We start from the raw sequence: 16,626 nt of genomic DNA, 5'->3' as shown, positions 1-16,626 counted from the left end.
GAGAAACTGAATTTGCAAAAATTATTGCTTAAAAAAGCAAGGCAGACCAGGCAGCTGCTGAGGATGAGGATTTTTCTAAAGAAACCACAGATGCTTTTTGACACTGGGATCTGTCTCAGTGCAGTATTTTCGGTTCCATTTAAAAAAAATTTGTTTTGGCATCAACAAAAGCGGAGCCTATGTTGTGTGTTACCATTGCTCTTCATGGGATGTCAGTAAGAAACAGTTGTGTAGATGATAATTATAATGTGTAATGTGTAAGTTTATAATAGTTTATGCTGACTACAACACGGTAAATATGAACTGTGTTTTAATGCTAACAATAGTTGTACTTTCTGGCTGTAAAGACTCTGCAGGTGTGTGGGCTGTGCAGCTGTCAGTCGAATGTAAACCATCGACGGAGATCATCATTTTAAAAAGTCTCTTCAATTATTGTCACTCTCACCTCCATTTCCTCATTTTATGTAATTTAAATATGATTTTTTGGGGAATTGCGTTGATCAATGTAAAGCAGCAGTCTGAAACTAACTTCTTACATTTGCTTCTGCTGTTAAAAACTACTTGTTCAAAATCTTGTTTCTGGAGTCGCCTTATCCACAACTTGTTTATGTCCAAATCTTCCAGGAGTCCACTTAGCTTCATACCTACTGTTGCCCCCTACTGGGAGGGGCTTGACACGAGCAGGTACAAGCCCCAATCCTTCAGTCCTCAGTGAGTGTGCCAGCCTTTCCCTGTCCCCCGTGCACACTGTCTACCCCTTCACTCTGTCCTTACGTCCCTGAACCTGAGCTGGTGCATGTTAGCCTAAGTGTCCTCACACAGCAACAACAACAACAACAACAACAACAATGGGATTGTGAAATAAATAACATATCATAAGAATTAATAAAGATTTGATTTTCATATTTGACTATGATTAGAGTTGCACACTTGCACACTACAGTGGTCTGAACAGCACACTTGACTACAAAAAGGCCTATGTAATTATAAGGATGTATTATGTAACAATGAGATGACACAGTATGCATAAAGCAACATACATAAATACATTTTTTGTATTTAGATAGTGTTTTGCTATTCCCATTCAGAAGCAGACATAGCTGTGCTTCAGGTTCACTCTCGTGTCAGTTAGTAGTTCATGGTGATGACTGTATATCTGCCTCTCCATCTAAGCACGCTGTTTAACTGTGGATCTTTTTAACTTCAACCTGAACACGATCAACTTCACATAAACTTTTGCCTCTGTCAGTATCAGTGGAAACAGTAAAGACTTTGTTTTATGTTTGTAACTTATTTATATTATAAAATCTATTGTTACAGGTTTCATATATTGAACGATAAGTCGATATAGTCATTATTGTGATAGGTCTAGATTTAAAAGAATTAACTATTTGTATGATTACTTAAATAGTGGTAATTAATTGCCACCTGAGTTCAAAGGTCTCAAACAGTGTACTGCACTTTCTTAGTCCAGTTGAATTGTGACTAATACTGTGTAAATGTCAATTTTAAGCTTTGGATATTTCTGAGTAAAGAAATACAAGTTTTTAATTTATTTAATCTTGACCCCCTTATCAAATAATGAACAGTCTCTATATGAAGTATTTTGAGTATATGTGACATCTCCACATTCCAGCTCTTAGTGAGTTATCCTTGTACTGAGTATTGGTCTAAATAACCCAGTTTGTTGTTGTCACTTTGGTTTGTTGTATTGAAGTGGGCATGAATAAAGGCTGTAAAACCCTGTGTGTGCTCCCTATAATCCTCTGTTGTGTAATATAAAACCTCCGCCTCACCACAGACTCTGGCTCTTTCATTTGTGTCACCAAAGTTATATTTGACATACTGTTATCTGAAATGAATAATGTTTTCATCAGTAGGCAGTAGGAACTATACAGTATGTGAACATTTTAAAAACTTCATATAGATAAGTTTAATGCCATACTATGAAACATTACAAGCAAAGAGATAACATCTCTATGGAGACAAGCAGGTGGTGGACAAAAAAGTTACAAAGTGCACCTTTAAATTAAATTAATAAGCTAAATAAATCAAACAAATGTATTTCAAATACATCATATGCAAGTTTTAGTAATTACAAGTATTGCTAGAAAAGGTTTCAGAGGTGGTTGTCTGTTTTTTTTAAATTAAGACATTTTGACTCCCATTCAGGATTCATTTTCAACCAAATGAAACATTTCAGTCAAAACATATTGATTTAAACTGACCAGATAATTACCTTCGAAACCTTTCCTACCATGGACCACTCCTGAACGAATGACACTGGCTAATCACTTTTAGTTTCAAATGATTGACTAAACATTTGGCCCTGGCATGGCTCTGAGGTACCAGCTTTTTCCTGCATGGGCACTGGCACACACACACATACAAATGTAATCCTCTCCACGATGTACATGCAGAATAAACCATTCAATAAATATTCCACCTAACAAACACATGACTTTTGTCATTATTTTCTATACCTACAGTGTTGCCAAAATAGTTGTTTTCTCTTTGTACATCTTATAATGTCAAAAGTAATTACTTCAAATACACGTATTATATATAGAATTATATATTTATATATTTTTTTCCAGGTCATCGTCAGAAAAAGTCAGTCCAGAGAGCGTTCGTTCCAAGGCGTCGCTGTCAGAAACATCTGAAGACAGTCATGACCAGCGCGGCAAAAAACCTCCTCCGAGTCCAGGGAGGAAGGAGGAGCTGTCTTTGTACAAGAAGACCAAAAGAGCAATAACAAGCAAAAAGTACAGCATGAAGCATGAAGCTGAGGCCACCACGCCCATTGAGCTCATCAGCCGAGGTCCAGACGGGCGGTTTGTCATTGATCCCACCGATATGGAGATGTCCATCAAACCTCGGCGCATCGAGGGCTTCCCTTTTGTGGAAGAATCTGACTTATATCCAGAATTTCGACAGTCCGACGAAGAGAACGATGACCCAAGGCCTTTGCCCCCTGCTATGGCCACTCTTCGGCCTCACCAGATCTCCCCCATTTCTAGTCAGGAGTCCTACCTGCAGCCCCCGGCCTACAGCCCCCGCTTTCACAGGCCCTTCGAAGGTATGACCATCATGGAGAGCAGCCGTCTGCAGGCTACAGGCCAAATCCGAGGTTCTCTGCACCACCACAGGGCTTTCTATGGCTATCTAGGTCCCGCGGGCGACCATGAGCCCCCTCCTCCCTTTTACATGCCTGACACCAGCCCCCTCAGCTCGGTCATGTCCTCCCCTCCATACCTGAGCGAGGGGCCGTTTGGGCACCCTGTGATTCCTGAAGAGATGGCCGAGGGCGAGCTTCCTCAGTACACTATCTCTGGTTTCCCCCTCCCTCTGACTCTGTCCTCTACATCTCGCACACCTGAGATTTGGCAGGGACTGGATTTTACCTTTGCCAGTCTTGAGGGGCCACAGTTCATCTTCCCCCCACATCACCCCTACCCTCCCCCTCCTCATGTTCTTCCCCTTAGTGCTTTTCAACCCTCTACTCTCCCAATGCCGACGTACCCCACTGTCCTGCCACTGGAGGCCCCAAAGAGCCACCCAAGCAAGTCTCCAAGCAAGGCCAAGCCTCATGGCTCCCCAGCCAAGCATTTAGCTATGCAAGAGGCACCTTTAGGGCAGCTCAGACACACTAGCCACGCCATGGGCGTGCCGGGTTTGCCTTACGCCGATCCAATGGCCCACATTGTCCCTAGCACTTTCAGTAGCCTGGACACGCGGTGGTTTGACACTAGTCCTCGGTTCAGTCCCAGGCAGGCTCGTAGGATGGATACTGGCTTACATCAGGTTGTTCTTCAGCCTTCTCGACTCTCACCCCTCACCCAAAGCCCTCTTAGCTCACACCAAGGTTCCCCTGAGATTGTAGTCCGCCCAAGACCACGCCCCAGCATTGTGCAACCATCTATACCTCCGGAGATGACTGAGATTACCCTCCTCCCTCCTTCCACAGCCAGCTTCTCAAGAAGATCTTCCCCCTCCTCCTCACCCGCCCTAGGCCACGGGAGCAGAAGAGCCAGTCCCAGCTACCGTTCCCACCTGGCCTTTGCCACCTCTGCTGCCAGCTACCCCCCCTCCCAGTCCCCGTCTCCTCCCCTGGAAAGCAGCAGCATATTTGGGCCGATGTCTTCGCAGAGGAGGGCTGAAGAAGAGATCCTTCCGTCCGAGTCCTCTCCGCCCCAGTTGTCCAGTTCAGGGTAGGTGCAGTTGGCATGCCCAGAGGATTTGTCCATATGCCTCCATGTGTTGAGTTGCTCTTACTTTTATGTTGCTAAACCATCTTAGTTCACAGCATTTTATTTTATTTATAGTTAAGGTGAAATTGTGAACAATATTCCTGCTTCCTTATCCCTCCAAGTGTCCATTCATGTTTTATTAGCCCAGTGCTGCTTTTCATGTCAGACCCAAAGTCAAATGTATTCACCCATTACCTCTGTGAAGCTATGTCTAATATGACAACTGTTTGAAAATATCTTTGTTTACATTTATTTAGAGAATTATAGTTTGTTTCAAGCCTTGGCTTCACAGATCTTCACTCTTCAGGCCTTTTGGGGCAGATGTGCACATCATCTATCTGCCTTTGAATGACATAAGAGGTGTGTTTGGCTTAAGCCCCTTAAGGCCTGGGAATCAAAAACCTCACCACAAGAGCCCTGTTTTCCATCTCATCATGTGTCCTGCTTTCACATTCTGGGAGAAAAAAAATATTTTCATCCGATTGACCCAACATAAGAACAAAACACCCATTTGTGTAGCTCCAAGCCTCTGAAGACTCCCCTCCATCATGCAGAAGGATGCTTAAGAAGAGCTCATCTTGGCAGGCCCTGCGGCCCATGCTTGACCTTAGTAACCTGAGCGTTTAACCAATTGTCCCCACTAGCTTCTACCCTTTCAGATCCTCCTACCCTTTTGCCTGTTTAACCCTTAATCGCCCAGGGACATCCCAGGTCTGACCTCCAAGCCAAAGTGTGTCACAGGGCCTGTCCGCTTCTCATGTACTGCAATGTTTCATCATTATGAACTAGGGGCAGAATGGTGGTTCTTGACGACTCCTGGAGTCTTACCTGCTTTGTTTTTGATTGATCTCAGCTACCTGGGCAGCGTTGTTGTGACCAGGTCCTCTACACCGCAATAGGTAAGGGTTGGATCCATGTCTGAAAGGGGGGGGTTAGCAGGTGGGACTTTTGATCACATCGTCCTTTAAAGGGGAATACAAGACTCGGACTTTTATTTCATGTGTTCTTCCACAGTTTGAGTTTGTTCCTTTTCGTTTGTCAAAGAGCCTATGCTTTTTCAGTTCTGCAGTCCTCTGTACTGTGTGCATTCTGACCGGCACATTTCATCCACTCAGGTCAGATATGTATCACAACTGAACCCACGCTTGAGCGGTTCGCTAACAAACCGCCTGCATCTTGAGCATCTTACTACTGCATTTATCAACATGTCACACATGTATGTAGGCAAATATAATATGTATTTATGTATAATATATATGTGTGCAGGCACATGTTTATAAGTACACTTCTTTTATATGTTCACATTGACACACTAAGGTGTGTGGCATATACAGTATTATAATAGTAGCACTGAACCTTTTTATTTGAAAAGTCAAAAGTTTCATAATTTCACCTGCCCTCAGTGATCATGTGTTGTTTTTGCGGACCATTGATTCTTCGTCTCATTTATGCCGAGTGTTAGAACTGTTATTTAGGTGTTTCTTTGGAGGTAATGACAGACTCATATATGTAGGACAAGATTGTCCCTAAAACTAATCCGCAGTAGTTTATTCCAAGTAAACAGAGAAACAAAATAGTACACTTTAGCATTCGCCTCAATTGTGACACATTTTTCTACATGCATTTTGGATGAGCTTAGGGAAAAAAAGAGTCATGTGACACTGCTGTTGCGAGATGTCCACTGGGATCATATGATCCTGGCTCTCTGAGCTCATCAAGGAAGAAGTTCAAATCAGAGCCAGATAAACTTACAGTATTGACTCTGAGACTACAGTGAGTTTAGACTGCAGAACATTAGCTATCGTCTTGCTAAATCAGTTTCTTCCTCAGGTAAAGAGACCAGGGCACACAGTGGGGCTCAGGACCCCTTAAGTTTGAGCCCAATGAACAGCTTTGCAATGTATTCCCCTTTAAAGTCGTGTTCCATGTGCAAACTGCCATGCATGCCATTGCTAAATATTGCTCCGTTACCAAAAACCAAACCAATATCTGGATAATCCTTGTTACAGTTGTTGTCCTAGTGCTTCGCTTTCCTTTGGCTTATTTTCCATTATGTGACTGTTCCTGAGTAGTCATTTCCCCTCCCGCCATCTCCCCCTGTCAGCATGGTGAAGCCCATTGTAGACAGTATCCATGTCTATGAATACATATTGATAATGCTTTGTTGCTGAGCTGTGGTTCCCCCTACTAACAACCCTGGGTTTCTCTCTGCAGCCACACCGAGAATTTTACTGTTCACTGTGCCTTGAGAGAAGTGTGTGTTTGTGCTAAAGACTCGTGGGCTGTTGTGGTTCAGCTATGACAGGAAGGAGCTCCTCGAGATATAAAATGCATCATGTCATACAGTACACAGTAGGACATTTTCAAAGCAAACCGTGAGGCAGTTTAAGTGTTGCACCTATCAGAGCTGAAGAACAGAATCAGGGCAGGACTATGGCATTTTAAGTGTTTGTGTTTATATTTGGCTAGCTGGACTCTCACACTGTGCTGCACTTGTTGCTTGACCTGAGCCATGCTGTGGTCTGGGGTCGGCTGTGCTTTGTACACTAGACTCTTCAGGGACAGTCAGGGCCTTGAGTTACCGGCGCTCTCCTCTCTGCTCTTCACACAGAAAACAACGTCGAGGTGCAGCGGGCGCCCTATCCGGGTCTGAGAGGATGGAAGCACTCAGATACCAGCGAATTAAAAAGGCCAAGAAGATGACCATGAACAACAATAACTCCAAGATGAGGAAGAAAGCAGGTGTGGCTCTTTCTGTCTTTATACACAGACAGGACTATTAATAGGTATTAACAGTCCTGTCTGTGTAATGCTATGTCATGTTCCCCAATATGTTCACAGTCTCATTTTTTATGAGGCATTATCGTGATTCAGGAGGAATCTCAAAGTTTGTTAGCGACACAGACCCGTTCCTCCTCTCTCACTCATAAATCGAAGCTCCACAGAGCACTGATGGCTGAGGATATGAGGATTTGTCACTGAAATTCAAGACTTTCATTTGGATTATCTGGCAACAGATGATTAGTGCTCTACCCAGAGCATATGTGGCCCTTCTGAAGTCATGCCTCCTCACTGAGCTGTGTCAGGAGCTTGTTTTCATGTGATGGAGAGTGTTTGCCTCTGGATGAAGAGATCGCAGTTTCAAACATCTGAGAAAACACACTGGATCTGTAACTGGTCTCGAAAAATGCCTATGCCAACACACCAGTTTGTGTTTATGTTGTGTTCATCTTTATTCATACTGATGACAGCTCTCTTGAATGGCTATTCCAGAGTCAGGTGCAGTGGGTGGGGGAGGGGCAGGTGTGTGAGACCACAGGTGAGTCTGATCAGGGCTGTGGCAACAGTGACTTCAGCAGTGATCTGTCAGACTGGAGGTACCTCCTCACATGTGTGACTAGAGACACTACTACACCAAATGTGTCCCGTATTTCAAAATCTATTTCTTTCTACTTTCTTTTGACTAGTTTAGTTGTATTATTGGTATCCAGTAAACTGCCTCTTCTGATGTTTGAACGTGCAATTTACTGATCCAGGGACACATACTCCACTCTAACCCTAACCCAGGCAGTACACGCTGGCACAGTTTACAGCAAGGAGACGTGACTTCAGAAGGGCCACATATGGGTGGATCCCTCATTATAATACAGGAGATGACCTGGACACGGTCATTGGCCCAGGACCATGGAGGCCACGCCCGTTCACCGGAGCACACAGACTTCCTGGTTTGAAGCAAAGTGATCCCACTGGATTTCCACACTTATGGTGCAGTTCAACATTGAGTGGCAAAAAACTGTTCTAATTTGTAACAAAAAAAATAAATATTTATAATTATGAGCAGTTTTTATAATTTATATTTATACGTTTAATTAATACTAACACTATGTGTTGAATTATTAATATATGATTTTCTTCAATATGATAAGTCCCCTTTAAAACCCTATAGTATGGCTGTTGCATATGAGTGCAGAGGACACAGTGAAGCTGTCTGTGGTGTTAGATCAGGTTTATGAAGACCACATCCTAAAGTCAAATAGAAAAGTAGATGTGTGAAGTGTCTCTGTGCTTGTGGTCTGATATATTTTCTGTCTCCACAGGTGTCTCCACCTCTCAGACCCATCAGGCCTACACCTCTCAGGTACTCCAGCCCGAAGAAGCTCTCTACCTCCGGAAGAAGAAGAAACGCCCCCTCCTGTATGACCCGTACACACGCTTCTCTGCTCTGCTGTACCGCCGCCCGCAGCAAGAGGACCAGAAGGCCATCCTGGCCTGTATGGACCACATTGACCCCGACCACGCCACTCTGCTCTGAGTCAGGAAAGGCAAAGTCCCTTTCAAACAAACGCTACTCCTCCTGAGGGAGGTAGCGCTCAATTCAAATGTTCAGATTTAGTAGAATCATGGATTCTGTAAAGCTTTGCAAATTTACATTTTTTTATACATGTGCCATTTATTATATAAACACATAAGAGGCCTGCTAGCCCAAACTTTTTAGCGATTCACGTCTTATACCACTGTAACCAGTTTTAAAGAACAAATCCTCATCGATCATTCTAGATACTAGATACTCTTGATATTTAAATCCAAAAATATTACATTTATTTGAGACATTAGTGTTAGTTCCCAGAATCCAAGTTTTCCTCCAGTGCAAAATTATGCTCTGTTCTTCTAAACTCGCTTTATTGATCCTAACAATCATCAAATCTTTGGTCTCTACAACTTGTGGCGACAGGTGAGCGACAGGTCCAAATTATCATGAGTGGCAGGTGCTTTTGAGGTGCACATGGACTAGAGCTAGACAGAACTGTAATAACATTATAAACTATGATTTCATGTGGTTTATGAAATTTCATTAAACTATTTCCTCCAAACTCCTTCCATATCACAGGGTTGTATTACATCCAAACACTGCCTTAAAACAGAACAAAAAGAAAACTACAATAAACGTTCATAATTGTACAAACCTGAGTTACATCCAAACCATGTGATGCTTCTGATGTGTGTGCTCCACAAACGCCAACACCTGCTTGAACAGATTTTTAAAGATTAGCTTTCTGTATAACATTTTGTGCAGCTGTCCATTTCCTCCCCGAGGTATAAGTGACGCTGTGGTCCCTGTCTTCTGAGCCGCCTTCAGTGCATTTTACACCTGTTTTTGCACACATCAGTGACTTCAGGGACCAGCTTGGTTTAAACAGCCCTGGCTTTACACAGTCTGAGCGAGTCAGGACTCCTCACTTGGAGAGAGTGAATAGATGTGTGGCTCTGTGGGTAGGCCTGTCACGATAACTATTACATCGACATGTCAGTCAGTATACGAAACCTGGAACAATACAGATAAAGTCTCTTTACAATTTAAACATTTTATTACAGAGGCAAATGATAGGATATATTAATTAGATTAGATTTAATTTGTTCTGTTGTACTCAGTGGTTATAAAAGTGTTTAATCACACTGGAGTATGCATGTTGATGAGTTCCTTAGTCAAACATTTCCAGACCATTGGATTGGAAGGGATGGACCATTTTTGTGGCCACCACGTTCCCCAGATGTCACACTCTGGGTTTATTTATATGGGACTATGTTAAAGATACCACCCCCCTGGATTTCTTTCTATAGAGCTATGTTAAAGATATTGTGTATCGAACATACAGGGCATTACTGAATTAAAGCAAAAGATAACAGATTCGACTGCAACCACTGATGATTTCTCTGTAGCGATATAGATATCTATATATATATATATATATACACACACATATATGCTTCAAAATGTGAAAATGTGTTATTGTGACAGGCCTATCTGTGGGCTGCTCCATAGTCCCACTGTATCTATCATGAGCTGTTTGTCAGATCACTCTCTCAGACATTAGAACAAGCCCATCACTGGGTACATTTACATGTACAGTACGAATCAAATAACTGAAATAACCCTATATTTATATCTCATTTTTACCTGGCGTCAGTTAATCAGTAGATTTCAAGAGTGACGTTGTACTTGGAACACAAAATTTAAAATAACTCTTTTGTTTTTGAACATTTTCTCTTTCGTCCTTGCCGCATTAGTTTGGTCTTTTTGCATTACATAAAAAATAAAAACATTGGTCTACAGCTGTCAGATTTGCACTGGAGCAAAATCTTGACCCTGCATTGGTGTCAGTTTGTTATCCCTGTTCTACTTTTGGTAGGAAAGAGGGCCCCAAGTCCTCTTCAGAATCCACTAGACTAGAAATGCCAAAAAAGTAAACAAAACGCACCATAGACCAGAGGATAGGACTGTGTGCCATTGAATATTTGAGTGTTCTTCATATTATAGAACATCAGCTTTTCTTTGACCTTAAACGGCTTTTATCAGTTGCCTGGTTTATGTATTTTGAGTTTTGAGTGTTTTGAATGTTTGTGATTGGACTATGGGCTATGACCATAGACTGTATATATAGATGGACATAGCTAATCTGCTGGCCACCGTGTTCTAAATAGGAAGTGAGCATGAGCGCACTTCAGGCTCCAATTCACTTTACATTAGAAATCTATCGCCCCTCTCTCCGTAACTGCTGCTGTCAGGCTCATTGGTCTAAAAATGTTTGTATTAGCCCGCTCTACGTGATCCTGCTGTTTTTATTTCTCTATTGTGGCCGTAACTCACGATATGAACATTAATAACAGACAAATCAGGCTCTCACTAGCATTAGCAACACTCCCTGTTGAACTAGCACTGCAGGGAGGCACGTTACCTTCAACAGTCTCGCTCCAGATTGGCTCTTTGGTTGCTATGATAGTTTCTGTTGGAATTCCAAATATGGAACTCGACTCCAAATTGGCCCCTATAACTGCAAAAGCCTCGATGAGCTTCATTTGACTGGAGCCAAACGCTGTGGGTCACGTCACACTCACTGAGTCCACTTCTTTATACAGTCTATGGCTATGACACCATAATGATCATTGAAGAATCCTAATGTTAACCTTGTAATTTGTACTGTAAACAACAACAGCATTTTTAGAAAAGATTATTCACAAACAAAATCTAACAAAATCTGTGGAGTTTTACTGAGGTTAAATTGTGCCAACTCTGAAATCATAATTATCATCACAAACTGAAATGTGGCAATGTGTGACTGTGGCAAACTGGGGCTCGTAAAAGGTAACATCCAATATTATTATGAACAATGCAATGAACGAATAACTCCTAGTGTTCCCCCAAACTGACTTATATGTGAAACTTACACTAGACTGTGGCACAATAAACTAGACCATCAAACTCTCTGGTGCTACGGGACACTGTCAAAGATTATTATCATTCATCAAATTGCCAAAAAGCTCAACAAGCCATTTCATTCCAGCAGAGCTACGGTGCTACGCAAACCAGGTAGAAAGCTGCTCTATTGTTACTACCACAAACTGCTGCTCGAACGAAAAAACTTTGAAGAGAATTGCTTTGAGACTTTGGTTCAGTAAGAACATGATGAATGCATAATTAACATCCCTAATGCCGTTGACTTTTGTTGCATGCACCAAAAGTGTGTGTAAATGTTTATAGAGGAAAAAGAGGACTCCTCCCCCTCCCTCCATTTATGATTGACACACAGAGTCACCAATCAGAGAAAGTGGTCATATCCCATTTCAACATGAATGTGAGTAGAGATGTGTTGGCGGCACCAGAGGATGTAAAACAGGCAGAACCGTGTGAACGCTGACTTGTGTCAACATTCAGTCTTAAATATTTCTATCATTATAAATAGTGTATGATAAAGGTGCTTATTTTATTACAAGGAGGGAAAGTAATATGCATGCATCTAAATAGAACTTATTCAAAATACATTTATAGAGAAAATATTCTTATATCTTAATGTTGACAGAGCCAGTATATTTTCCAAATTAAGAACTCAAAAGATGAATTTGCACCTGACGGGTGAGTGATGTAACTGCAGCTGTGGACGGCTCAGATCTGTGTGAAAACAAGCGTGAGACACAACATGACCCAGGGCTTCTTTTACGACAGGACAGTGATGGGAGTGTACACAGACGAGAGTGGGGTCAGAGGTCAGAGGTCAGGGAAGAGAACAGGCCACTAAGGGAACCATGTACATAGTGTAAAGTCAGATAGGATAGACAACATCTGAATCGTTTGGGCTGATCTTGGTGAAACTACACGAACACTTATTGTCGTACTCAGTATGCAGAGGAGAACCTGCTGGACGACTGCTGAAGTCAACCCTGAGACAGACTCAACAGTGCTTTAAATGACAGGGGAAAAAATCCATTTAAAGAAATAAATTGAATATAATGAAAAGGCCCCGTCCTCAGGGTGTTTCTTCTCTGAGGATTTCAAGACTCAAACCACAAAGTTATAAATTAGTCCAGACAGTTGGGCCTTGAACGCATCGTTGCTATGGCACAGTAACTTTGAGATGCAATAATCGTTTATCCAATGCATTTATCTTCTTGAGTAACTTATACTACCGTTTGGTTTATATATGTAGTACTGTTTATAGTTGAATCTGTCATTGGCACTAATGCATTCACTTCAATACCAGTACTGTACCACAGGAGCTGCTGTGCTTCTGATCAAAGTTTGAGAGACTTACGGACTTTGTCGTTTTAAACTGTATCTATATAAGTAGACAGGCTTTATCCCATGCACTGTTTTGCACTCGTACATTTATTTAATAGCTTTGGGTCATGAGAACATATAGATGGATTGCTTTGCTCACCTGTGATCCACACTGAAGCCTGAACGAAAGGCTCTATACTTTAACCATAATCCACTTTTGTAAATACAAGTACTGGAATATATCTGATAAGTGCTACATATGGGCACCGTTTTCAGTGTTACCCAATGAAACACTTCACGTCAATCAAAATCATTTCAACAAATATTAAATAAAAAAAAAAATCGTAATTCACAGTGAGCTTTGAAAAACAAGCGCTCCATATTTACACTGAAGGGACACTACACGCTCAGCTCTACTGTCACATCCTGGAGGGAATTCGATACAATATTGTCCTAAAAATCATGTAAAAAATAAACATTACAGAGTTGGATAAAATGTCCGACTATGTAAATACGTAAGCATACAACATCTTGGTATGACTTTTTTTTGTAGGAGAAAAAAACCCAAATGCACATCTCGTAACCCGTCCTGAAAACGAGTGGGACCTGAGTAGTGTAGGCTCTGTGTCACTATAACATAAAACAGGCTGCTGTCCGTCTGTGTGTGAGTGATGGAAATATAGAAACTAGTTTTAAGGATTTATTCTAGAGCTGAAGCATATAGAGAAAACATATATAAATACAAAAATGAATATATATATTGCCATGGAAACAAATGGTTATATGAGTATCTATATTTGGGGACAGTTTTTATGTTTAAGAGAATGTACAAGTGTGTTATTTTTCTATTCTTGTGTTGCTTTCCTATTGTAGCAATGAAAACCAGTAGAGAGGCTTTTTCAGTTGTGTACAAAACAAAAAAAATGGTGCACTATACCTTACTTCTTATTGTCTACTCAGAAAGAATCCAGAAATCGTTTTGTTAGCTCACGTTTGCTCCATGTCCTGTGAAAAAACAGTCTTGGTACTTTTATTTGAAGTGCATATGACAGGTTTGACTACTCACTTTACTAAAACAAAAACCTCAGTCGTATTCAAAGCCAAAGCAAAGAAATGGGTCTTAAATTCTTAACCGCTATGGCAACTGTCCCAATTTTGATTTATAATTCTGAAACCATGGATAGTTTGGTTTCTAATTTAGCTTTGTAGCCCCTGCTGTAATGCACAAAGGGGTCTCTTGTCCCAGGCCCAAGTGTTTCTTTATAGAGAGCCAGAATTGGCCCTTCATCCTATTTATTTGTATCAGAGGGGGCCCAGGTGAGGCTTCTTCTTCCGGGCTCCAAAATTTCTGTCGAAGGGCCTGATTATGAACAGTAGTGGAAGGTAACGAAGTAAAAGTAGTAGAATACTGTACTTAAGTAGAATTTTTGGTATCTGTACTTTACTTAAGTGTATTTTACAGTGGATACTTTTTATTTTTACTTCTAAAAAAAGTAAAAAGTACTTTTCATATGATTTGACTGCCTTTAGTCAGGATGTTACCATCAGCATGGTAAAAATACCATGCTGGTGGTAACATCCTGACTAAAGTTTTTGAGTTCAAGCTTCAAGCTTTGAGCAAACAAGAATAAATACACAAAATTCAAAAGAGTTAAGATAATTTGTATTCTTACTTTGACCAAAATGTGTCTCATTTTAAATCAATATCTCTACATTTAACACTTTAACAAATGAACAACACTTGTGTGAAATATGTTTACTTTTTACTCTTTAAGTACATTTTTAAACAGGGACTTTAATACTTTTACTTAAGTAGATTTTTATTTTTACCTGAATAACTTTTTACCTCTGTATCTGTACTTTTACAGATACAGATACCAGTTATGATTATACTTTTATAAATAAATGGCATCACTTTTATTTTGTTAAATCAAGAGTTAATCTTTTTTGGGAGTCAGTTTTGTTACTTAAGTAAAAGTGCAGATACTGCAGCAAAAAATACTCAAATTAAAGTAAAAGTATCAGATGAAAAAACTCTACTTAAGTAAAAGTATTAAAGTACCCATTTAAAAATGTACTTAAAGAGTAAAAAGGAAAAGTATGTTGTGTATATTTTGAGGTCTTACAAAGCTTCAAATGAATTTGATTTGTGCTGAATTTTGTTCAACACAAAACAATTGAGCCAAGCATGTTTTATAGCTGTTTTTATTTGCATACTTTTGCAACAATAAAAAAAAAAAAACTTTTACTTTTCAGTCCTGCTCAAAAATGTGGTGGAGCAGAAAGTACAATTACTGCTCTCAAATGTAGTGAAGTAAAAGTAAAAAGTACCTACTGAAAAATGTACTTAAGTAAGGTACAGATTCCTAAAAACTCTACTTAACTACAGTATTTTACTACTTGTACATCATTATGTTCCACCACTGGGTTAAACTGTCACCTGAACATAAGCAGAGGGATTCTGTTTTACTACTTCCTGTATTTTTGTACTTTTCTTCTCAATTTTTTTCCCCGCAAACTGCAAATTATCTCATGTAAAACGATGATAAACATTTAGCACAGGTCCTAACCCTCCAAACCAACTCACAATAATTAGAAAAACACACAAACCTGTCGTGTGCACTTTAAACCCTGGGGTAGATCAGTGAGCTCATCTTTGTATGTGGCACAAGAGAAAAATCCACATGTACATTAATTATCCATATGTGTTTAATAAGGATGCAACTGTTTTTGTTTTATTCTCGTTTCAGGCATGTGCACTCAAAGATGTTCTGTTTTGCTATATATTTCTCAGTTGTTTTTGAGGTTGGGCATTGCGGCAGTTGGTTGGACTTTGCCAAAACGTGACATATTACACATATATTGAAAACCTGGTGCTATTCTCTACAACATGTGTGGTGCTTTGGTTTGGTTACTTCTGTCTCGCTTCAGACAAATGTAGCTCTATACGTACTGTACTCATGAGTCATGCAAGGATTTTCAATGTTATAGACTAGTTTGAGGAGTTACTATTGAGAAATTATATGATTCCTGGTGTCATCGAAGTACTACTACTACCATGATATACCTGCATTACTTGGATCACTTCTAGTTCAACAGTTACATTTGGTGCTGACTTATATTTTAATGTTAAAATGTTGCTCGCTGAAGGGTGAAGATAGAAAAAAGCAGTTTGGACAGTCCCGAGGATAGTTTGGGTTCTAGAGAGACTGGAGAAAGCATCGACCAATCAGATGTGTTGGAGCGTTCTGCAATTGTCTTTGTGGAAGTGCCATTTTCTCAGTTTATGATCTCACATCAACTGCAATAGTGAAAGTAAACACAGATAGGGAGTAATGTTGTGTCTTCCTGAGAGGTGTAGGTCTACAGGCCATTTCCATTCATTTACAGTGCTTTATTTTTAATACTACAACTTTCAGACTCACAAAACTGCAGTTAGTTTCAAGTGTGCTCATTTTTAGATACAGACAACTCAGTACCTCAGTATAGCACTAGTTACAGATGATGAACACGACTCTGGTTTCACTGAAGCTCTTATACTCATGCTTTGATTGATCTTATCTCATGCTTTTGTTTGTCGGCACAAACACTAACAAGAATGTATGGCTATTGTCATTTTCACCTGAAAAACTGGAGCTTTTGAAGCTGCTCACCCGTCTCTTTTTGTATCTCAGACGTCTTGGTATGCTTGTTGTAGTTGTATACTCATAATGGTGTATATTACATCAAATTTTATTTATTAAAATGTTTAAATTTTGTACAACCACACTGTGTGTTTGTGTCTTTGCTTGAATCAAGAGGGTCAGAATGTTTTAAGATGCATCA

At 40.4% G+C, this 16,626-nt stretch overlaps 1 protein-coding gene across 1 annotated transcript in view; it reads left to right on the top strand.

Moving 5' to 3' along the window:
* Positions 1-8,562, top strand: part of igsf9bb (immunoglobulin superfamily, member 9Bb) — a 108,049-nt gene extending 99,487 nt beyond the window's left edge. The window contains exons 18-20 of the mRNA XM_055226923.1: positions 2,598-4,211; positions 6,862-6,992; positions 8,348-8,562. Coding sequence (XP_055082898.1) covers positions 2,598-4,211; positions 6,862-6,992; positions 8,348-8,562 — 1,960 coding nt within the window. The remainder of the gene's footprint in view (positions 1-2,597; positions 4,212-6,861; positions 6,993-8,347) is intronic.
* Positions 8,563-16,626: the final 8,064 nt, after the last annotated feature.

This window comes from Periophthalmus magnuspinnatus, chromosome 14 (assembly GCF_009829125.3).
Source record: "Periophthalmus magnuspinnatus isolate fPerMag1 chromosome 14, fPerMag1.2.pri, whole genome shotgun sequence".
Lineage (NCBI taxonomy): Eukaryota > Metazoa > Chordata > Actinopteri > Gobiiformes > Gobiidae > Periophthalmus > Periophthalmus magnuspinnatus.
The sequence above is the reverse complement of the archived record's forward strand: the minus strand, read 5'-3'. Positions and strand labels throughout refer to the sequence as shown.